We start from the raw sequence: 24656 nt of genomic DNA, 5'->3' as shown, positions 1-24656 counted from the left end.
GCTCCAACCCCAGTGCGGGGACAAACCAGCAGCTCCTGGTCCCCCGTACAGTCTGTTCCGTGTGTCAGACCGTAATACCTCGGAATCTGGTATCAGTCCAGTGCAATTCCTGCAATGGCTGGTGCCATTTTCGGAGATGTTCCGGCCTGCGCACCACCCGTGAGTGGACAACTGCCTACGTTGCCCCCTGCTGCAGAGCTCTGCACCCACTACCTCCCCCGGAGGAGCGGCCGCCCACCACCATCAGGCCGCAACAACCACAGTGGATTGCACAGCAGGTCCAACGTAGACAACCCCACGCGTCCCTCACCCCCCGGATTACACTGACCTCACCGAGAAGCTTCAAGCTTCTCCAGTTTAACTGCAACGGACTTACGAGTAAGGTCGACGAGATAGTCGACTTTATGAACCGGCACAGTATCGAGATAGCTGCGGTCCAAGAAACAAAGTTGAACGCTAGGTCATCTCTGATCACCAGGGATGGCTATAACGTGCACAGACACGATCGCGAGCGAGACAACGGTGGTGGCCTAGCGTTTATAGTCCACCACACTGTGCAGTATCGTCTTATCGATGAAGGAATCGACCCCAGGGACAGCACCTTAGAATGTCAAGGCATAGCTGTCCGGTCAGGCGATTCCGAGCTCGAAATTTTTAATATATACATACCCCCTGTCACCTGCTGCCCGGCAGGATATCACCCTGATATAGGTGCGCTCATCAGAGGTGAAAACCGATTGGTTGTAGGTGACTTCAATGCGCATCACGATCTTTGGCATTCAAGCCTGCCGCAATTGGCAGAGCAGATAGACGACTCGACATTCAGCACAGTGAACGACGACGCCCCCACCAGGGTAGTGGGCAATTGTAGCAGCTCGCCTGACCTAACAATAGCTAGCGCGGGTCTGATAAATAGCATAACGTGGCGACCTATGCTATCGCTTGCATCAGACCACCTGCCCATTATCGTCTCGATCGAGAGACCTGCCGATTTCGTTTCCGCGAATCACCGGTCCTATTTTAACTTTATAAAAGCTAATTGGGCCGGCTTCACGGAATTCACCGAGGACACCTTCGCCGCTCTTCCCATCCCCACTGATGTGCGCGTCGGCGAACGCGCATTCCGCAAGGTGCTCACAGCTGCTGCGGCTCGCTTCATCCCAGCTGGATGTTATAAGGACATCCGTCCCCACTTCCCAGCAGAAGCAGCCAGTTTAGCAAACGAGCGTGACCACCTACGCCAGGCCGATCCCGGGGATCCCCGCATAAGGGATCTCAATTTGGAGATCCGGCAACTGGTAAATCAACATAAGCGGACTAAATGGGTTGAGCACCTGAAGACTTGTAACCTCACCTCCGGAGTGAGTAAGCTCTGGTCCACCGTTAGGTCCTTGTCGAACCCGACGAAACACAACGACAAGGTGGCTATCACCTTCAACGGTTGTACTTCGTCGGACCCGAAGAGATGCGCGAGCTATTTTAGCCGGCTGTTTACACTGCATCCTCCGGGCGACAGAACCAAACGTCGTGTTACCAGAAGGCTGCACAAACTGACGAACGACAGTGCGCCACTTACTTTCTCCGGTGATGAGGTTCAGGGCACCATCAACAAGTCGAAATCATCGAAAGCCATTGGCCCTGACGGACTTAACGCGCTGATGCTGAAGCATCTGGGACCCCTGGGAGTAGGATACCTCACAAGGGTCTTCAATTTGTCTCTGGCCACTCTCATCATCCCTGACAAGTGGAAAGCAGGGAGAGTGGTCCCACTATTGAAACCTGGGAAACCCGCCAACCAAGGGGAGTCTTATCGGCCGATAACTCTCCTTTCCCCAGTAGTGAAGACACTTGAAGCCCTCCTACTCCCACTCTTCACGACCCACCTTGCCCCAGCCCCACATCAGCACGGATTCCGACGAGTGCACAGCACCACCACGGCACTCACCGCCATAAACGCCCAGATAAATCGCGGGCTTAACCAAAACCGCCCCTGCGAGAGGACTGTCCTAGTAGCGTTGGACCTAAAGAAGGCTTTCGATACAGTCAGCCATTCCACGCTACTAGATGATATTTATCAGTCGGCACTCCCGCCAGGGCTGAAGAGGTGGTCCGCGAACTACCTGAGCGGTCGGCACTCGTCAGTGATTTTTCGAGATCAATTGTCAAAGCAGAGGAAGATTAAGCAAGGCGTACCGCAGGGTGGTGTCCTTTCACCCTTGCTTTTTAACTTCTACATCTCGAAGCTCCCCCAACCACCAGCGGGAGTTTCCCTGATCTCATACGCTGACGACTGCACGATAATGGCGTCGGGCAATGACATCGATGGCCTGTGTTCCAAAGTGAACAACTACCTCACCGACCTTTCTCGCTTTTTCACTGCGAGGAATCTCCAACTTTCCCCCACTAAGTCCACGGCGACCCTTTTCACCACCTGGACAAAGGAGGTCAAGCTGTCCCTTAAGGTAAAAGTCGACGACACACCAATTCCGACTGTGAATAACCCCAAAATTTTGGGTGTAACCTTTGACAGCTTGCTCTCCTTCTCTGCGCACACAACCGCAATTGCCACTAAAGTCCAAAATCGCAGCAAGGTCCTCAAATCGCTGGCCGGCAGCACTTGGGGCAAGGACAAAGAACTGTTGCTTTCGACATTTAAGGCAATTGGCCGGCCGGTTCTAAACTATGCTGCGCCTGTCTGGTCGCCTGGTACTAGTGATTCGCAGTGGATAAAGCTTCAGACATGTCAGAATACCGCCATTCGGACAGCGACCGGGTGCCTCCTAATGTCACCCATACAACACCTGCACAACGAGGCACAAATGCTCCCAGTCGCGGAGCACAACAAACTGCTCAGCAAGCAGTTCCTGCTGGGGTGTTACCGCAGGTTTCACCCCTGCAGACACCTGCTTGAGCCTGAGCCGCCTCCCAGGCACGTCAGGAGACACCTCCTCGACTACGCTGACGAACTCCAGGACAAAACTGACCGAGACCTACTGGACCGGACAGTATTCAGACAGTCAATAAACGACATTCACCGGGAGTCCGTTACCACCTTCATGAATTCCCGTCCCGTGAATGCCGTAATCGGAGTCCAACCACCACCCATTGCAGATGAAGAGCTCCAGCTTCCCCGTGAGACTCGTGTAACATTGGCACAATTACGTTCTGGATATTGTAGCAGGTTAAACTCCTACTTATCCAGAATTGACCCCGACATACCAAACACATGTCCGGCATGTGAAGGTACCCCGCACGACACTAACCACCTCTTCACATGCCCCCTTAATCAGACTCATCTAACCCCCCTCTCCCTCTGGACCCAACCCGTCGAAACAGCATGTTTCCTGGGCCTACCCCTAGATGAGCTAGACGAAGACGACAGATGATATACCTACACTGACAGGGCAAACTATGCTGTTAAAACAACAACAACAACAGAATAGAAAAAGGATTGGTAAATCTGACTGTAACGCAAATTATTCAACCTCGAACAACCTTCAACATCGATATCTCTTCATGGTGGACATATAAATGTAATTTTTCACATAAAATTGTTAAGAACCGTATTTTGAATAAAAATAGTGAAACCTGAAGCAATCTAAGTTTTTGCATCTCTTATCTTAACACTACACCTAGGCACGTCTTTTGAAATACCCTTCATTTGCTCTTTGCCTTTGTTAGAAATTATTAGTTTAATAAGTGTATAGAATTTATTTGAAAACCGCAGAAAATTAAAATTTTCCAGCTTTATAAAACGTCGCAAATCCAAAGTAGTGCAACACCAATTAGTTGCATTTGCTGTGATTGACTAAAAATTGTCTCTTACACAGTTTTGGTACAAAAATAGTAATATTTGATGCGCAGGAATCGTTATTGTAATTTTTCCGTAATGTTTTCGGGTTGAGAACTTAAATGGGACTAAAAATGAAAATAGTAATGTATGTATTATAGTTGCATATGTTTTGCACAAAACTGTATGCAAATGTACTTGGCTCGTGTCCAGAGTGCTGCATGGCCTGCTCGCTCACTTTCAGTTATACATACATACATATGTACGCACGAACACACACACAAACTCACGTATGTATGTACACGATTCTCACCTACCACCGAACAACGTGTCGCGCAAGCTTAAAACACAAGTGACACCCAACTGGTTTGGAGGGTGTGGAGGAGTCAGCTGCACGAGTAGCTTAAGGGTGCAGTGCATGCGCCATTGTCTCTACACTCTTCAAGGGTAACAAATTGGGGTGGGTGGTAGAACGCAAAGTTGTTGGTAGTTGCGCGGGTGCACTCCGCATTTCATTTGGCCGACAGTGCGGACTGCGTCGACTTCGGCAGCAGCAGTGGCGACAATAGCGCTTTGTGAGAGCACCATCAGCAGCAATAGCAAAGGCAACGGCGGCAGCACCATTCGACCAAACAACCGAATGACTCCTATGCTGACGCAAGGCAATATTGATTTTTCCACCTCTTCCAGTCGTTTTTGTGCACGCCGTACGTATATGCGCCGTCGCTCAGTCTGTGGGGTGGTTCGTCATTGTGTGGAAGTCTTTGAGTTTTGGTTGTCGAGCCAGTGCGTTTGCGTTAAAGATTTGTGAAAAATGTTAAAACAAATGTGAAATGAAATTGTGCGCAATTGAAACTTTTCAAGTAAGATTTTTTGGAAAAATTGTGCGATTGTGTACATTAAAAAAAAATTATTCTCTTTTAATCAATCAGTTGATTACATCCGCTAGCATTCTCTGCCAAAATACAGTACACTAGCGTATATGCACATATGTATGTACGTATTATACTCATATGTACATACATAAATATGTAACATATATATGTATATGTATGCACAAATACAGACATTTTTGTAGCAGCATCTGTTTTATTTTTGCTTTGTGTAATTTCATTGATTTGATCGGTAAAATTGTTCTTTATATGAAACAACAAACTTATGCACTTCCAATGCGTGTATATGTAACTTCACATATACCTACATATTAAATGTGTATGTGCCTACAAGTGCATGTACAAATATAAATTGTGTAAAGTGTTTTGTTTGTTCAAAAATGTGTTTTTTGAAATTTTTAATCGGTTCTACTTACTTTGGTGTTGTTGTTGCTTTTGCGGGAAAGCAATCCACGCAAGCGCAAATGTTTATATAATGAAGTTCCTCACACTGAGCATTGACCTCATTCCCTTATCTATGGTGTATGTATGTAAATAGTATGTATAAATTAAAAATACATTTGTGTCGGCGCTGAATAATAAATTACGAACCAAAGCCAATTGTAGGCGCTTAGCAGACAAAAAAATAAAAATTATTTCTGTGCAAATTTTAAATAGGCATAAAATTTAACACTAAATTATAGGCAGTGAAAATAAACTGCCTTAACAAGTAGAGAATACCTAAAAATTGAAATTTGAATGTAACTTTTTTCCACATACATACAGACATAGCTAGATGTAGCTGCAGTCAAAATAATAGTCGCATAAGATTTTGATAAAAAATAAAGCCGACTTTTCCGTTTAAATTCTGCTGTATGTATATATTGATTAGAACTCCGTACAAGTCCTTTGGAGCGTTGCCGCATACGCCGCTTATGCCCCAAAAGATAAATTAGTGCAACTGCATAAAAACATCTCCGCAAGAACGTCTTGTTTTACTGGGCGTTGATAACTTTTTTTTTTGACCACTGCTCTGAGCTTCGATCCTCTCTGCAACATAAAAATCACAAATGAAGCTAAACGAAATCAAATTAAATGAAAAACAGGGGCGTTCAATTCCTAATGTCAAAAGCGCTGCAAATAGAACATTGAGCTATTTGAAATCTCGCCGTACTTCAAGCGCTTCAAGTAAAGTTGCCATTTGGCCTCATCTTATAAATTTCAGTATTATTCTATTTATTATTGACAGTCGAAGTCAAGTAAGCAAAGCCGGACTGCACTGAGCCTACACCTTTAGTTCTGGTTCGATGTAATAGACAGCTCGTTCTACATTTTTTACAAGTTTTGCGTAAAATCTAGACAATCAAATGAACAGAAACATTTGTTATTGAGCTAATATGTTCTTGAAAACGGCCTATAATGCAATGAAAAAATTAAAAGTGTTTAAAATAAGAACTTTTATTCTTATCGGATTCATATTTTTTAGTTGATAGTTTAGTCTGAAAATTCTTCTCTATACTTTCGAATTTTGGTCTTATATCGGGTTGTTTTTTTTAGCTGCATGAGACCTATCGATATCGATAACTATGGTTTGACAGCTGAGAATGGCTGTTGATATTTCTGTTCAGCAAAGCTGCAATTAATGGTGACATAGCCATAACGCCATAACCGTAACCATAACTAAAGTCGCAACATAACAGCATTTGTCGAATAGTCATGCCATAACCATAAACAGTTGATATTGAAGTATAATTAATGACAACATTTGCATTGTGTCATAAAAATACGGATAATTTTCCACTAAGTCGATTAATTTTTCGTCGTCCATTTCGAATAATCAAATTTTTATCGCAAATATCAAAACAAATGTAAAGTATTTCACAGAGGAAAACCCAAAATTCAATAGAAGCTACGGTTATGGTAACGGCGTTATGGCGCGGCACTTATAATCGTTTACAGTGATGCCCATATGTTTCATCAGAACAGCTGATTACTATGGTTACTGTTATGGTTCAAATACGGCACCACTAATCGCAGCTTAAGATTAGGCAACTCACCACGGATCGTTTAACGCCAAAGCAACGCTCCCAAATTGTGGTAATTTACTTTGAACAAAAAAATCTGTTCGTGAAGTTAATAGAGCGAAGTGTTGAAGATGCTGTAACAGACGGAAATATTCGTTGCAAAATGTAAACATTGTGAGTAAATTTCACGCTGAGAGTTATCGTACGGAGCTCTCTACTTCTTACGCCTACAACATTTGTAAAGCCTGAACAACTTCGAGACCCACAACGCTTGAAAGTACTGGTATGAAATTGTAGCGTAAGATCCTGAAGATGACTTCAGACGGAATAAAATACATACAATTTTTTGTTTTACCTAAATCCCATTGTTGAGCTCAACTTAAGTTAATAATATTTACAATTTGACTGCCAAAAGCAAAATAAACAAAAAATAATCCTTTCAGGGTGGCCCATTTAGGATATGGAATTTAATTCGATTATTGTATATTTCATTGAATGTATTTTTTTACGACGAGGAAACCTTCACCCCATCAGTGGTACACTTTGACCCAAACTAAATTTCCTAATGTCTAGGTACCGATCTCCTCCCGTTACTACCGTTAAGTAAATCGTCGGGGGATGTCAGGTCAGTTACTCTCCACATGCAATCCGTTAAAAGTTGCATGTACTTTAATCTTTCCACATCATTGTTTATTTCAGAAAAAAAACCACCCCAATTGGGTCTGTCTGCCCTTCGCACCATACTTAAAAGTCCATTTCTTTGTCTAGTATCGTCTGTTTAGTTGCCGCTGACTTCGTAGCCGGATGCTTCACTCATTTCTGCGTGTTTTAATGCATTTTGCATATTGTTGACGAAATCTTATCCCACGCATACCTTGAAGTCACTATGATGACAATTAAGTTTTCTGGTATTATCCGATTTTCTGATAGGGCAGCTAAATCGCGTCTGCAAGCCGCAAATCGTGAGTATACAAAAAACTCATGCCTTGTATCTTCCTCTAAAGCGATGTACATACTTCTGGTAGCACCAGTTTGCCTGCAATTACCAGTGTTATACTTATCATCCGTACAGCCAATGATATGTGCATCTGAGGGGAATGGGGAATGTGGGCTGGAACAGCTTGCTTTTTAAGCGTGGTAGAAAGATAAAGATGAACTTTGCCATTAAATATAGCGCACAATTCCATTGAACTGACTTCCAGCCGAGTCGATATTAACTCTCCCCAGTTCAGGCCGATAGTCCCAGCCGCTAGGCACCTTGCTACTGTAACGCAATATAATAAATAAATAAATATTTAATATACATAAATAAATCAAACAATCTCTTCATCAAATAATACCACTCGAAGCTGGCTATCTTCAAACTGCACCACAAACGGAGATTTTCAGTTCTCCGAACTAGCGCGGAAAGGGGCAGAATTTTTTATGATAAAGCCTGCCCAAGTTGTAGTCATAGCACTATAAGTTGATTCTCACAAGTACGATCTCTCAGATAACTAGGCAAATCTCGCCTATAGACGTGGAATTAAGGTTCACGCCGCTAATGAGCGATTCCATGTCAGGTGATCCAAGTATTTGGGCCATTGTCGTACATTTTTTTTTATGTGTAGGATTGGGAAGTAAATTGAAAAAATTTGTAAAAAAATTTTGTACTTTTGGGATTTATAGAATTTATACAAAATGACGCAAAATTAATCACGCCATCGGTAGATTTATAATTTTTGCAAATGGTGTGGTACCTCAATCGTATTTGACAGTCGTGAATTAGACAGCTGCAGCAAACAAACAGTCAAGCGCGGAAAGATCGAAATAAAATCACTCAAAATCATTTCTTTTATTTAATAAAAATTTATTCAAAAATAAAATTGGATGATTACTTTTGCGTCACCTTGTAATAACAAATTTAATTTTAAAATTTTGGTATGGAGTTTTTTAAAGTGAAACATTTTCTGTTCTTTAAAACATACACTGAAGAGCAAAACTGTAACAAAATGTAATACTTTCTATTTCAACACATTTTTTTTAGACATGTTTTAACAAATCAAATATTTTTTTTGCATAACTTTATTGGCATGTATGTACTCTCTCTCTCAAACCGGTTTGGTGTCAATGCAACAACAACAAAACTAGTAGCAAGCAATAATGCAAATAAAGACAAATGTTACAGTTTTGCACTCAACCCATTTTTTATTTTTTACAATAAATAAAATAAATATTAATAAGATGTCCAATATCCTTTGGATTTTTTCAGCTCGTGGATACGATTGGGCATACTTCGTGTATACCTCAAGACAAAGTCAGTCGGAATAGCATCCCATACATCGCGTGTTCGCTCCCACAGCTCATTAACTCCACTGGGCGGACTTGAATATTCGGCAAGCTTCGATTTTACATGACTCCATAAATTTTCGATTGGGTTCATGTCCGGTGATTGTGGAGGCCACTTCAAGTTACGAAATTTTTGGCGTTGCATCCAATTTCGTACAACATGTGCGGTGTGCTTAGGGTCATTGTCTTGCTGAAAAATTACTTTTTCAGCAGCAAGACCCATGCTTTCCACTACACCCGGCAGATTTTGTTGCAATATGGCCAGGTATTCCTCTTTCCGCATTATACCGTCTATTCGTACTAAAGGACCCACACCATTTTTGGAAATGCAGCCCCACACCATAATGGAGCCACCACCATGTTTTACTGTCTGCTTGATGTGATGTGGCTGGACTGCATTTGGGTCTTTAACCCAATACCAGGCCCGACCATCTGACTGAAATCGATTGATTTTGGTTTCATCAGACCAAATAACCTGCAATCGTTTTGAAATTTTATGAAAAAAGGTATTTTATAATCCATTTATAAAGACGTACCTGATCCCAATCTTCAACTGTCCAGCTTTGGTGAGCCGCAACAAAATCCCGCCTCAACCGCACATGTCTTTTTGTCAGCATTGGCTTGGTTTTCTTCTCCGCTGCCTTTAGCCCCAGTTTTGACAGGCTGCGCCTGGCTGTCCACTGACTGGCATCAATATCCAGCATCTTTAGTGCTTCTTTGGGAGTGACCGCCTTGCTGCTTGTTACCAAATTTGCCAGATGGCGGGCATCGCGGTCGCTTATCTTCCTTGACCGGCCTCCTTTGTTACTGGGAACAGCGTCTGGTACATTTTTCCGCAGCCTTTGCACATCCATGTGGCTCACTTCGAATTTTTTAGCTATTTTTCTTATAGACTCGCCCTTCTTCAGCAAATCAATTATTTGGCGTTGTACTTCCCGATTTAACATTTTGTCTTATTCACGGTCACGTTTATAATAATTAAAAATCCACCAAATATATAATTACGAGAAAAATAACGGAAAATTTTAAAATTAAGAGTGAGTGCAAAACTGTAACATTTGTCTTTATTTGCAATATTGCTTGCTACTAGTGTTGTTGTTGTTGCATTGACACCAAACCGGTTTGAGAGAGAGAGTACATATATGCCAATAAAGTTATGCAAAAAAAATATTTGATTTGTTAAAACATGTCTAAAAAAAAATGTGTTGAAATAGAAAGTATTACATTTTGTTACAGTTTTGCTCTTCAGTGTATTTACAAATTTTTTTTTTTGGATAAAATATACTTATCAGTTTTTAAGATAAAAAACTTATACTTAAAAAAATTAATTTTCAAAAAAATTTACAATGTCCAAAATACTCGGATCTCTTCACATTGAATCGCTCCAATGCATATTGATCGTTTCAGTTTGGTATCAAAACACTGTGGGATGGTTACAGGGCAAGTTGATGAGTTTTCCAGCCAAAAGTTTCTATCGCAACTGTATAGTTGAGGAAGCGGCGGAGGAGAGTATTATACACTACCTCTTGTCAAGACGTGACACCAATACTTCCAACAGATCGAGATTCAGCTAGTATTCGCAACTTTATGCAGTATAAAATAATTTTCTTTTAGATCAGCCCCTATACCAATTTTATGCAATTTTTCTTTATTAACTAATGAAATATCGCATTTTTGCAAAGTAAAAAATTAGGGTTATGGGAAAATTGGATTTCGTTACTGCCCATTTCCAATGGCAAATATCCAAGAGCAAAATTTGCACTTCGTCATCAAAGAATTACGGCAGTCGGTGGTCTACGTGGCCGGAATGACTCAAATTTATATTCGACCAAGGACTGTCGACTAGGAAATTCTCTACCCAAAAACCAATTGGAACTAATAATAATCAGTTTAAATTCCAAGTGATTTTTGTGTGTTACATTTCCTAGTCGAGTTTTGCTAGCGAAACTGGCCGGGAACTACATCTTCCTGCCTTTATATGCTCTTGCTGTGGGTTCAGGTTTGCTGAATGCCAATTATAGCATTCCATTGGCATTCAGCCGCCTCTGAACGACAGCTGGGTTTTATGAGAACAAGTGCACTCCCATTGCCTATTGAGGGTCGATCGCTGTTGGCAAACCCGCGGGCACGGCGGCAGTCGACTGTGGAAAGAACACATACATACTTAAATACATAGCTCTGAATGTTTCTTATAACATATCTTATTAAGGTTATGACGGCAGTGAAAGAACTCATGTGATGTCATATCATAGGTCAAGCGGTTTCGAAAATAGTGTTTGTTGAGCAATAGTAGAAATTTAAATTGACCTAAGACTAATACTTTTGGTTTAAAAAACATTCTGGCGTATAAAACAAGACGAAAATTTAGACAATAAAAATACAAAATTAACTTCTTTATTATCTTATTTCATTACAGGTCTTCAAATAACTAACTCTTCCGTGGAGAGGCAGTGCTCAAATGCTACTCTTTTTGTAGTCACTTTGAGAAGCACTGTAAACTTAACCAAAGATTGGGCCCTGTGCCCAGCATAAAATAATAATATAATATTAAATATATTTAAGAATAATAATTGAATAAGTTAAGAATAACATGAATGTGACCACAGTTTCCACCGGCACGAGTACTGGTACCATTAATGCTACACAACAAACAACAAAAACATATAAAATCGAAATGTTGGATGATGGTCAGTTGAGCATGGCGTCAGATGATGACGACGATGATTTAATTAATAGCGATGACAGTCTTTATGATGATGCCGATCTGGCACATATAACCGTACAAGATGATGTGGCAAATCAATTGGCAGCAGCTGGTCCCGTAGGTGTGGCAGCTGCAGCGGCCATTGCATCTTCGAAGAAACGAAAACGTGCACATTCATTCGAAACGAATCCATCGGTGCGAAAGCGACAGCAAAATCGCTTATTGCGCAAACTCCGCGGCATCATCTATGAGTTCACCGGTCGGGTGGGCAAGCAAGCAGTTGTCTTAGTGGCGACACCTGGCAAACCAAATACAAGTTACAAAGTGTTTGGTGCCAAGCCATTAGAGGATGTAGTGCGTAATCTCAAGAATATTGTGATGGACGAATTAGAGAATGCATTGGCACAACAAGCGCCTCCACCACCGCAGGAGGATCCATCACTCTTTGAGCTACCCCCGCTTATTATCGATGGCATACCGACACCGGTGGAGAAAATGACTCAGGCACAACTGCGCGCTTTTATTCCTTTGATGTTAAAGTACTCGACAGGACGCGGTAAACCCGGTTGGGGGCGTGAATCGACTCGACCTCCTTGGTGGCCAAAAGAATTGCCCTGGGCAAATGTACGCATGGATGCACGTTCGGAAGATGACAAGCAGAAGGTGAGAGTGCGTCATCCCACTGTGAACTAAATTGGCCATTGGAATTTTAATGCCTTATTTTTACCCACAGATCAGCTGGACTCATGCACTGCGAAAAATCGTCATCAATTGCTATAAATATCATGGACGGGAGGACCTCTTGCCAACTTTCGCCGATGATGATGATAAGATTGAAATGCTAGATGGCGAGGAGGACGATGAAATGGATGAGCATAAATTAACGTCGACAACAACTGTGCAAACGGTAGCTAATGCTGCAACGAATACAACAAATGTAAGTGGAGTGTCGGGTTTATGAAAATACTACTTATAAGTGGGGGAATTATTATTGGAGGGAATAATTCGAAAACGAAACTAATTATAGAACTAATCAAGCGTAATATTTCTAAGTGCATGCGCTTGTATTCAGATAAAGTAGTTCATGGAAATTGTAAATGCAGGATAGGATGAAATGAAGAAATTTGGAAATGGTGGTTAGGCTAATCAAGTCCTAAGTTAAATTTTAAGCATACAACGCATTTTTATGATCTGATCAGTAAAATACTTTAAATTATTGTAGTTTATTAAATCTATAATTTGTTTATTAAGAAAAAAAAATTCATATATTAGCGTATACGTACATATATCGCAAATCTGTCAATTATTTGACTAACTCATAATCAATCGATGTCCCTATAGCAAGTGAACGTAGTAAAGATCAACAGCGCCGGCACGGTGATCTCCACACATACGGCCAGCGCACAAACGCAAGGCAACACGGTGCCGACAATCATTCAGAGCACCAATAACCAACACATAACAACCACCGCAACACTCCCGGCATCGACTAAGATTGAAATTTGCACAGCACCTGTCCAAACGACCAGTCAGGCATCACAGGTAGCACAGCAAACGAATGCCGTACAGAGTATTGCAAACGCGCAGGTTTGCATCGAACCGCTGACTTTGGGCGATGTTGATGTTCGTACTAACAAACAAGTAGCAAATATCACGAATACAATTTTTGATGTTGTGTGTCTTGATTTCTCTTTAATTAATTATTCCTTTTTCAACTTTTATAGTTTTTTTTAAGTTATTGCATTATTAACACGTGAAATTTGTTTTGCTTATTATTGTATTTGTGTTATATATTTTTTTGGATTTAAATCTTTGCATTTTTTGTAGCTCCGAGTTATTTTTTCACTTTAATTTGTTTACTTTTATTGTATTTGGTTTACGGAAAGAACAGTTAGTAAATAATTACCCATCTGGATTTTCTATTTGCAGTATACCACGCAAACAGTGCTATCGACAATACAGAATGCTGACGGCACAGTGTCTCTCATACAAGTGGATCCAAATAATCCAATAATCACTCTACCCGACGGTACAACGGCTCAGGTGCAAGGCGTGGCCACAGTAAGTCGAATTAAATAATTTAAATAGTTGAACAAGAAAGTTTAGATAATGCATTTTTTTTGTTGCAGCTGCATCAAGGTGACGGTGGTGCTACTATACAAACTGTACAGAGTTTGGGTGATGTCAACGGCCATGAGAATATGACTGTTGATCTGACCGAGGCGACCGTGGCTCAGGATGGTCAAATATATATAACTGCTGAAGATGGGCAAGGTAAGAAAGAAAGCAAAAATCAGACTCATTCTGATTGTTTAAAAATTTATTAACAAACATTTTTTAGCTTAATTTTTGCCTTAAAAACCATATTAGCCCCTTACCTTATGAATCGAGCGACGGTTGTGTGTGCAAGTTTCAATAAAAGCTGTACTTTCAGTCGTTTAAGTATTTGCTCTGTAGAATTTATTGCCTGAGTAACCATGGCCGCCGCTGTAGCCGAATGGGCTGGTGCGTGACTACCATTCGGAATTCTAGAGAGACCGTTGGTTCGAATCTCGGTGAAAGACCAAAATTAAGAAAAACATTTTTTTAATAGCGGTCGCCCCTCGGCAGCCAATGGCAAGCCTCCGAGTATATTTCTGCCATGAAAAAGCGCCTCATAAAAATATCTGCCGTTTGGAGTCGGTCTGAAATTGTAGGACCCTCCAGTTGTGGAACAACATCAAGACGCACACCACAAATATGAGTAGGAGCTCGGCCAAACACCCAAAAAGGGTGTAAGCGGCAATTATATGTATATATAGGGTGGGCCATGTAAAATTTGCTTTTTGAATCGGCTATAAAAAAACTAATCAATATTTTTTCAAACTTTTTTTTTATTTTAAAGATTGAACATTGTCATTTATAAATGGAAAATAATATCTTCAAATGGCTGCCACGACTGGCTTTACAGTAGACCATTCGATCAACCCAATTTTTAAATACATTTTCGATTGTTTGGGCTCCAATTTCAAGAATGGCAACTTCGATTTCGTGTTTTAAAGCATCAATCGTCTCTGGATGGTTCGCATAGCATTTGTCCTTAACGGCTCCCCACAAAAAATAGTCCAACGGGCTTAAATCACAGCTCCGAGACGGCCAATTGATATCGGAATTCCGGCTGATTATTCGGTTTTCAAAAACGGTAGCCAAAAGTTCGAGAGTAACTTTGGCAGTGTGACAAGTTGCACCGTCCTGTTAAAACCAAATGTCGTCCATGTCATCCTCTTCAATTTTTGAAAACAACTCGTTGAGCATGTCACGGTAACGCTCGCCATTTACTGTAACCGCGGCTCCTCGGTCATTTTCGAAAAAAAATGTCCCGATGATGCCGCCAGACCAAAAACCGCATTAAACAGCGACTCGTTGTGGATGCATGTGCTTCTCTACAGTAACGTGTGGATTTTTTGAGCCCCAAATCCAACAATTTTGCTTATTGACGTAGCCACCGATGTGAAAATGAGCTTCATCAGAAAAAAAGAAGAAGACTCACCACTTTGGAAATAGGTTTTCAATATTTCCCAATTTTGTTCAAGCGTATAGCGTCCCATTTCGTAAATGTCAAACCTTTAAGTAAATTATGAACACATTTGACAAGCCATTTGTGTTACCATTCTCAAAAAAATAGGTGGTTCAAAAAGCAAACGCTATATGGCCCACCCTGTACATACATACACATATAGACACGGAGAGCTGTGCTGTGGTGTGAGTGCTGTTAGAACTTTGTTTAGTAAAAAAATAACCGCAGTGGGAACTGAACCCAGAAACTATTAAATAGTTGATTCCTTAATTTTTTAAAGTAACAGAAAAAAAAATTAAAAACAAAAAAAAAATAAAAAAATTGAATAAAATTAAAAAACAAGAAAAAAAAATAAAAAAATTTAATAAAATTAAAAAACTAGAAAAAAAGAAAATTTATTAAAAAAAAATAATAAAATTAAAAACAAATAAATAAAAATTAAAAATAAATAAACACAGAAAAATCACCACACAGTTTACTCGACCACGTAACTCTGACGCAATCATTTTCCTGTTAATGTAGCAAATTAAACTCCTACTTTGGCAGAATAAAGCGCAACATACCAAGCAAATGCGCAATATGTGAGCAGCATAGACCGTAAGAATTACCCTTCTATAGGCACTATTATGCTCCATTTTCAAGCGCTTCAGGATACATCTTTAACCACCACTTTTTGAAATTTAAATTTGTTTCGAAAGTTTGTTGGGATTAATGGTGTATTTTAATAAACCAGAATTTTTATATGTAAAAGTAAATATTTCGACAACTGTGTTATTCAGCGATCCCATTTATTGCAAAATTTTTTTTTTATATATATTGAATATGCCTGCTGGCGGGTCAAAACGAACTCATAAACCTTCACAGGGAACTCGCCCATACCAATACCAAAACATATGGGAACAGCAAACAAACTTCTCCATTTATGTTTATATAACAGGTGGCGCAAAATTAATCAATTATGGAAAGATTTATAATATTTGCAAATATCGTCCTACGGCAATCATATTTGACACTTGTGAGCTAGACAGCAGCAGTATACAAATATACAAGCAATGGATCATGTAAGGGTCAAAATAAAGATTTCCGTCATTCAGAATAATTTTTTTTTAGTAAAAAGTTGAATGGTTAATTTTGCGCCACCCGTTACTTAAATTTCCTCGCACAAAATTTCATGAATAATTTTGGGTTTGGGAATAACAGTAAGGCAAATGCATTTTGCACAAACGTTTGAGACAGCTTGAGGCCATATCTCTTACCTAGGCCATAATTTTAAAACTATTAGACTTAGGATTAAAAATAAAATAAATATAAGGAGTTATTCCAACCTTAATAGCAGAGACATAAGTTTAAGGCTCTCTACTAAAATTATTCTCGGAGGCAGAGCGCAAAATAGGTATATCTAATTAAGTTTCAATTCGACTGTTTTTCTCGAAATGTAATAATCGGGCAGGTTTTGTAATTCACCTCCAAGTAAATTTTCATACAATTGCCAGAAAGTTCCAATGAATTTTAATTTTTGTGTGAGTTTCATTGATATTTTATGACAATAACTAATCGTTGAAATTCATTCGGAAAAGAATTAGAGAACATGCCGAACATTTCCATGATTTTAAAAACGTCATGGTCCAAGTACAGTGTGCTCTCTCCTAACAGACACCTCTCTTAAGCGGACACCTCCCATAAGAGGACACTTTTTTCAGTACATACCACAAATCCTTAAGAATTTTTTTAAATTTTTTATTCTCTTGAGCGGACAACCCTCCATAGCACGTTAACTCTCCCATAACATATTATTATCTTATTTTACAGTTTCTCCATGAGGGGACACCTCCCATAAGCGGACAAATTTGTCAATCCCTTAGGTGTCCGCTTAATAGAGAGTACACTGTACCTACTAGAATACCTACTGAAAAAACAACTGATTTGTATAAGTGAGATATTTTTATTTGGTTTGGTTATTTACAATGTATTAAAACTATTTTTTCAATACAATATCAATCAAGTGGCCACCTTTATTCGCAATCACAAAATGCGATCTTTTTTCTGCATTTGTCATCACCTTGTCAAGCATTTCGTGTTTTATAGCGTCGATTTCGACACGAATGTTTGCCTTAAGCTCATTACTTGTAGTCATTAAAATTTGCTTCCAAACTGGGTTCAGTGTCAACCATTCGAGCGACTGTTTGGCTGTATTCCAAGTGACGTCAATGGTCTGTTGGCAATATTCTTTGTGTCAATTGCACCTTATACGGAAACAAATTTTACGCCAAATGCTGAGTGCGACGACGATACGACACTGTTGGCTCTGGGCAACACTCTCTCTCTCACTGCTTCAACAAGTTCATTAGAACGCCTTGGTCGTTGGTGAACGGCATGTTGACGATCTCCTACTGTCCCGTGCTCAAAAAAATTCGACACCAAACGAAGAATAGTATTGTCAGACGGTGTCTGTTTGCCGCGATACTTTTGCGATATGCGCGTTGAGTTAGAACAATAGAACGACTATTTCCGATGTATAGCGTCACTATTTCAGCGCTTTGTTTCAGTGTAAAGCGATCCATGGTTGAAATTGTACTGAATTGACGTATCGAAAACATGTATGTTGACGTCGACCGGTTGGTAAATGACAACGCTGAATAACTGCGTTTAGCTGGTGCAGCCAGTATTTACAGTATTCGCTCCATCAAACTTCCACTTGCTTAAGTAGTCAATCTTCTCCGATTCACTTAGGTAATTACCAACAAACTGACGAACCAGGAGGCAGTTAACAACACCTTCCCTAGAGCTTCCACGTTTTTCAGCCCTAGGCAGAGATTACTTAAGCTGCTACAATAACAAGATAAACCAGGAAGCAGTTAAAAGTTGTGTTAAAAATTAATTAAGTTAAGAAGGATATTTTCTTCCGTGGAAAAATTAAGTTATTGTGCCTCGTTTGGGGCATTTCAAACACATTCCTTTTGCATATCTTACTATTGTTGATATTCATATAAATACAGAAATAAAACATTCAACTATAATTTTATATGTATTTTATATTTTTGTACAGGTTATCCCGTATCGGTGAGCAATATGATAACAGTACCAGTTTCCGCTTCCATGTACCAATCCATGATGGCCAACATACAACAGATTCACACGAATGGTGACGGCACAGTGTGCATCACTCCAATGCAGGTAGATTCTCATGCTAATAGTAGCAATAGTAGAAGCAACAATAACAACACCAATAATACCAACAATAGTAGAAATCACTATCAGTGTTACACTTTAACAGCAGCGCCGGGTGGGCTGGGTGCGCGCTTAATTGCAACAGCTCCAACTGCAGCCTTGCCAACGACTGTAAATCAAAGCCAAACAAATATAGCCAATAATAATGCGACAAGTTGCCAAATATTTAATCAACCTAATTTAAGTAATAATACATCTAGTCAAAGCAGCCGCGCCGACCACAATCACAACCAGCACCACCAGCACGCGCATCAACAACGGCAACAACAACACCAACAACAATTGCAGGCCATCCCAACTGCAGCGAAAATATTCATCAATGCCGCTAGCTTTGCCGCCATAAACAACAACAACTCTATCAATACAAATAATAACAATAAATTCGGGAATATAACTACAGCAGCTGCTGTAGTGCCTCTGTCATTGCCAATTATGGTAGCCACATCTGGTGTTTCCGTAGCAACCGGTAGTGCAAGTGCCAGTGGCAACGACACTGCCGGAGTAGGGTCGAGTGGAGATGGGGATGTGGTGAACAAAAAATTCACTAAAACACCAGCCACTTCGACGATCGGTAAGAGGGCCATACACAAGCGCCGTAAACAAACTTTCGGCAAAGTGCTGCCCGTTAAACTCGAAAATAATGGTAACTCTAACGGCGAAACGATACCACCGTCAAATATAGAGTTTATAGACTGTGAAGCAATCAGACAGGCAACAAGCGGTGCGAGTGAAATTGCAGCGGATGCTGGAGCTGGTGCTGGTGATGGAAGAGGCTCAGAGGCAAATACAGGCACTTCGGGAGTGCCTAGAAAAATTATAAAAATAGAAAATTTAGAGAACTAATAAGAAATAGAGAGTGAGAGAGAGAGAGAGAAAGAGGGAGAGAGGAATAGAGTAAGAAAGAAACAAACACACGCACACACACGCTGTAGTTACATAAATGCAATTGATTTTTGTAGTTGCATAACTTAGCCAAATGCACCCCACGTTTCATACACTTACAACCCAACGGTGTTTTTCAAGTGTTTGCAGGCATACAAAGAAAAAAGCATACAATTTGTATCTAGTCAACATACATATAATATATAATACATATATATACATATATATGTATATATTATAATAACCAAATTACAAACGCTGAATAGACGCACATAAAAATGTATAAATTTAACGTTGATATAAAATGATGGACAGTGGATAATATATATTAGTTAAACCGTTAAGTGCCTTTGAATGTGAAATGTGAAACATAGCGCAGTGAATTTCACTATTTGGCGACCAGGTTTCAGCTCCAGCTGCGAAATATAGCAATTTGAAATTCGAAATTTGAAATTCGCTATGAATATGAGAAATCTGAAATCGGTCTTAAATAATTCACTTCTAATTTTAATGTTTGTGAACCGTACTTGCCATTGTTGTTTAATTTTGTTTGTTAATTATATTTTTGCTTGTTTACAATGTAGTTCAATTTAATTTACATTTGTAATTATACATAAATTTCGCATTTCATAAATTTATTTGCAACTTTACGTTTTTTTTCCTAATTATAGTTTATTATATTGCAATGTATACATATACATATGCTTGTAAGTATAGGTATACACACATATACTTATACACTCATATTAATCCAATTGGTAGATTTTTATGTTAAGTTGTTTTACGTAAAGTGTTTACGTTTAATTTTTAATTGATAACCAAAGTTGATGTAACGAACCCACATTGAAATGAAGAATTCGAAATGTTCCTAGCATAAAAATAACATAAAATTAAAATAACGAATTGATCATCAAAGAGCCCACTTGCTAATGCGAAACAAAACCAAAAATTAATTATTTAGTTTATAATTATATTCTACACACGCATAGATGTATACACACACACACACATATGTGTATGCCATATTTTAAATATGTTTTCCAACAGCACAAATGTTAGAAAAATTTAGGTCGTTGAGCTTTGTAATCGAAATAGTCAACATTTTGAAAAAAAACAAACCATTTAAAATCGGGTAAATATAGAGAGCAAAGTTTATTTCTTTGAATGATTTCTGGATACAAATAATAGAGACCTACAATTAAATTATGCATATCTAGCCGATCGATTTTTTTTGCCATAATTTTATTGCGATTATTTACATAAAACTGTAGTGAATAGTTTACACCTTCGAAGTTCTTTGTTAAAATTTTCCCCCTTTAATTGGAAACTACTATAATCCATTATACATTGGTTGCAAGCTCTTAACGACCTACTTTAAGTGCAATTGTATAAAAATTTTATTTATTTTTTGTCGTTTTGCGCGACTTTAATCATGAAACGTGTTGGTATCCCATTCTCGACACATTTATTTAGAATAGCGAATTGTGCAAATTTTTAATGAATTTATATTACACCATTATTGTTTTGTTTCATTTCCAATTTGATTGTTTTGTTTTAAGCAAATATTTAGAAAATGGCTATGCCTGTCTACAAGTAATAATAATTATTTTCGGTTTGAAAATTAAAATATTTTTGTTTACTTACATAGTTCGAATTATGATTGTAATTTATTGTAATCATATTATTATTATTTTTTTCTTGATCATTGTAAATATATATAGCTAATACCAAAATATTTGATTTGAATTGCAATAAATGTCACACATAATCCTGACAACTTTTGTATTTGTTTTCCTTATGGAATTATAATTTTCTTAATTTTTTTTTAGCGAAAAAATGGTTAAAGTAAGTTTTGTAGTTGCTTTTTATTTGATTTTTTGTTTATTGCATTTTTTATTTTTTTATTTACAGTTCCCTACCTAAATGAAATATTTCGTTTTTGTGGAGCTCGTCTATAAATATGAAGTTTAAAAATTTCATTATAACAGAAGGAAATGCGTTACACGCCGCTTGATAATGCCTTTCTGTCTAGGAATTATAACAGTAGTCGAACGTACCTATTTATTGTTGTACTGCAATTTGCATTATAATTTAAAAGTATTTTTAAATTTATCTTGCAGGTGGAAAATGGCGATCAGTTAGAAACCATAACGGTTTCGCCCGGCATGCAACAGATGTTGATACAGGGTGCGCCAGGCACCGAACCGCAAGTGCTACAAGTCGTGAGCCTCAAGGACGCCACACTCCTAAGCAAGGCAATGGAAGCTATAACCGGCGGCAATGTCAAGGCTGAGGATACCATAATAATGGAGCAATAAGTTACTTACCAAGTCAAAATACTGATAGGCAAAGAATTTAAACTTAACTTACAATATATATGTTGTTTTTTTTTTATGTGCTGAAATACGTTTATTTTTATACACTTACAAATGCTTTAATAAGTTCATTCATGTATTTTTAGAAAAAAATGCGATATAAAGGCGATTATTATTATTATTTTTTTGATAGATCGTACTTGCATAGGTATATACATACATATGTATAAGCTAATTGAATGTACCTGAAAGGTAGTATTATATTTACATACATATATACATGCATATTTTATTTTCGATTTTTATATTTGCTCTGTTTTTTGATTTTTAACAAAACAAAAATCACAAATATTAACGCACTATTTTTTAGCTTAATCAAATAGGTCTTGGATTTTCTAATTCACTGTCTGGCAGTCTGCTTCGTCTTAAAATATATTTGTTTGCTTACTTTTTATCATAAAGAATGGACACGAAAAATATTAGTCGGGCGAAAGCCGTTATAACATCAAACTTGTACAAGCTTTCGAAACGATTTATATTTTACTTTCTTCTTTATTAAGCTTATTTTGTTAAACAAAAATCTCATATCAATTACCTTTGTTACAAACCTAACCTAACCTACAAACATCTTTTTAAGATTTAACTTCTCTAATCAGGCGATGGAAATCAGTTTTTGTTACGGTATCTGCCATTCTCTGCCTATTCATTTCAACTGCTGCTAGTTTTTAATTTCTGTTTTCATTTTAGCATTTTTTTTTTAATAATTGCTCAACATTTTCCAATGGGCTGCAATTGTGGACAGTTTGGTGGACTGTGGTGATTTTGAACAATATTTACCGCGTGATTTTCACCACTTCATAGAAAGACGACTATGATGATATGAAGCTAGATCGGACGAGAACAGAACTGAGTCTTTACGTTGTTTTATGAATGGCAGCAAACGATTTTGCGAACACTCCTTCTTATACTCGTAAATTTATTGATTTATAGTGCCCGTGGCTATAAACAGTTTGCTTTTCATACCACACTGGCAGATTGCTTGGCAAACCAAATATATTTTAGGCCACTTGTCCAACATTTTTAGCTTAAAGGCACCTGTAACTCCTCTCTTCGTTGCAGTATAAAACTCAGCGCCCTGAATCTGCTTAAAGTCTACTTTGGCGTATGTTTCATCGTCCTTAACAACACAGGCATATTTATGGCTGTACATTCTGTCAAAAAAGTACTGAGAATTATTTAATAAAACGCAAAATAATTGTTTAATCATTAAAATTTATTTTGTCGCCTTCAAAATAGGCTCCATTCGAAGCCATACACATATGCCAACGATTAGTCCAGTCACCAAAGCACCTTTTAAACGCGTTTGAAGAGATCTTCTTCAGCTCCTTCAGCGAATTCTCGTTAAGGGCCTCTCTCGATTCAAAGCGGCGTCCGCGGAGGGACAATTTAAGTTTTTGGAAAAGGAAAAAGTCACAGGGGGTAAATCCGGTGGTAGTTCGATGATATTTGTAGAGCTTTTGGTCAAAAAAGTGTTCACAATATGATCCATGTGAATCGGTGTGTTATCATGATGCAAGATCCATGAGTTTTTTTTCCACAAATTGGGCACATTCTCTCTCAAACGTCGCATAACTTCCAGATAATATTATTTATTTACCGTAGAACCATTTGGAATGAATTCCGAGCGCACAAAATCATGATAATCAAAGAGAACGAGTAGCATGACTTTCACTTTTGACCGACTTTGACGTGGTTTTTTGGGGTTTGGCTCATGTGGATAGCGGCATTCAGGGTTTGCATGTCAAACTCATATACCCACGTCTCATCACCTGTTATGATGCACTGGATAAACATTGGGGTCTGAATTCACTTGCTCAAGCATGTCTTCTGATGAATTTTTGGAAAGAAATTCAATTCTCTTGGAACGTGTCGAGCAGTCACGCGTTTCATGCCCAATCGATGGGGTAAAATGTTGCGAATTGATTCGTGAGACACGCTAAGGTCACGAGTTACCTCCCTCAAACTTAAATGATGGTTCTCCAGTACCATTTCCTTGACCTTGTCGACGTTTTCATCCGCTGACGACGTTGATGGGCGGCCAGATCCGGGCAAATCTTCAACGACTTCTTGGCCCTTTGCAAAAGCCTTATACCACTCGCAGATCCTTGTTCTTAATAAAGCAAACTCGCCACAGGCTTTCTGCAACATTTTCAACGATTGGGCATACGAATTTCCATTCGAAACACAAAATTTAAGACAAATTCTTTGTTAGATATTTTTATCCATAGTGAAAATTGCAGAGCACACCTGCGGTTGACTGATATAATTAAATGCCAAAAACAAGCTAATTGACAAATCAAACTCAAACTCTGCGATACTATAGAGGGCAGTTGTACCAACATTCCACCAAAAAAAATTTAGACTTACATATGTATGTTGTTAAATGAACAATTTCCGATATTTTTTTGACAGAATGTATTGACTGTATAATTTCATGCTGGGCTGTATGTAAACCTTAACTTTTGCGCACTTCTTGGACGTAAACTTTCGACATACTATATAGACCTATTTTGCGACATCTCGAAGTGAAAGGTCAGCTTTTTTTGAGATAATGACTTTCCGCTTCTTTGACTGCGACACAAATCCTTTCTTCCACTTTCAGGCCTTCGTTCCACTGACAAGGTTTCTTCTTCTTGATTGGCGCTATAACCGCTTACGCGATTTTGGCCGAGTTTAACAAAGCCCGCCAGTCGTTTCTTTCTCGCGCTTGGACACACCAAGTGAAGCCAAGTCCTTCTCCACCTGATACTTCCAACGCAGAGGAGGCCTTCCTCTTCCTCTGCTTCCACCAGCTGGTACCGCATCAAATACTTTCAGAGCCGGAGAGTTTGTATCCATTCGGACGGCATGCCCAGGCAGGCAAGGTTTAGTTAAACATTTTTAACACCTAGGTTCCC

At 39.0% G+C, this 24656-nt stretch overlaps 1 protein-coding gene across 11 annotated transcripts in view; it reads left to right on the top strand.

Annotated features, from left to right (window-relative positions):
- The window catches only part of LOC128858157 (DNA-binding protein Ewg), a 32421-nt gene extending 10661 nt beyond the window's left edge, over nt 1-21760 (top strand). The window contains exons 2-8 of one of the 11 annotated variants that reach the window (XM_054094184.1): nt 11431-12387; nt 12452-12655; nt 13060-13341; nt 13648-13779; nt 13848-13992; nt 18321-18448; nt 21505-21760. In XM_054094184.1, coding sequence (XP_053950159.1) covers nt 11605-12387; nt 12452-12655; nt 13060-13341; nt 13648-13779; nt 13848-13992; nt 18321-18448; nt 21505-21702 — 1872 coding nt within the window. In that variant the 5' untranslated portion in view covers nt 11431-11604 and the 3' untranslated portion in view covers nt 21703-21760. Of the gene's footprint in view, nt 1-11430; nt 12388-12451; nt 12656-13059; nt 13342-13647; nt 13780-13847; nt 13993-18320; nt 20794-21504 lie in introns of those variants that run through there. The other 10 variants (XM_054094188.1, XM_054094185.1, XM_054094187.1 and 7 more) reach the window with 10 other exon arrangements.
- Nucleotides 21761-24656: the final 2896 nt, after the last annotated feature.

This window comes from Anastrepha ludens, chromosome 3 (assembly GCF_028408465.1).
Source record: "Anastrepha ludens isolate Willacy chromosome 3, idAnaLude1.1, whole genome shotgun sequence".
Taxonomy (NCBI): domain Eukaryota; kingdom Metazoa; phylum Arthropoda; class Insecta; order Diptera; family Tephritidae; genus Anastrepha; species Anastrepha ludens.
The sequence above is the reverse complement of the archived record's forward strand: the minus strand, read 5'-3'. Positions and strand labels throughout refer to the sequence as shown.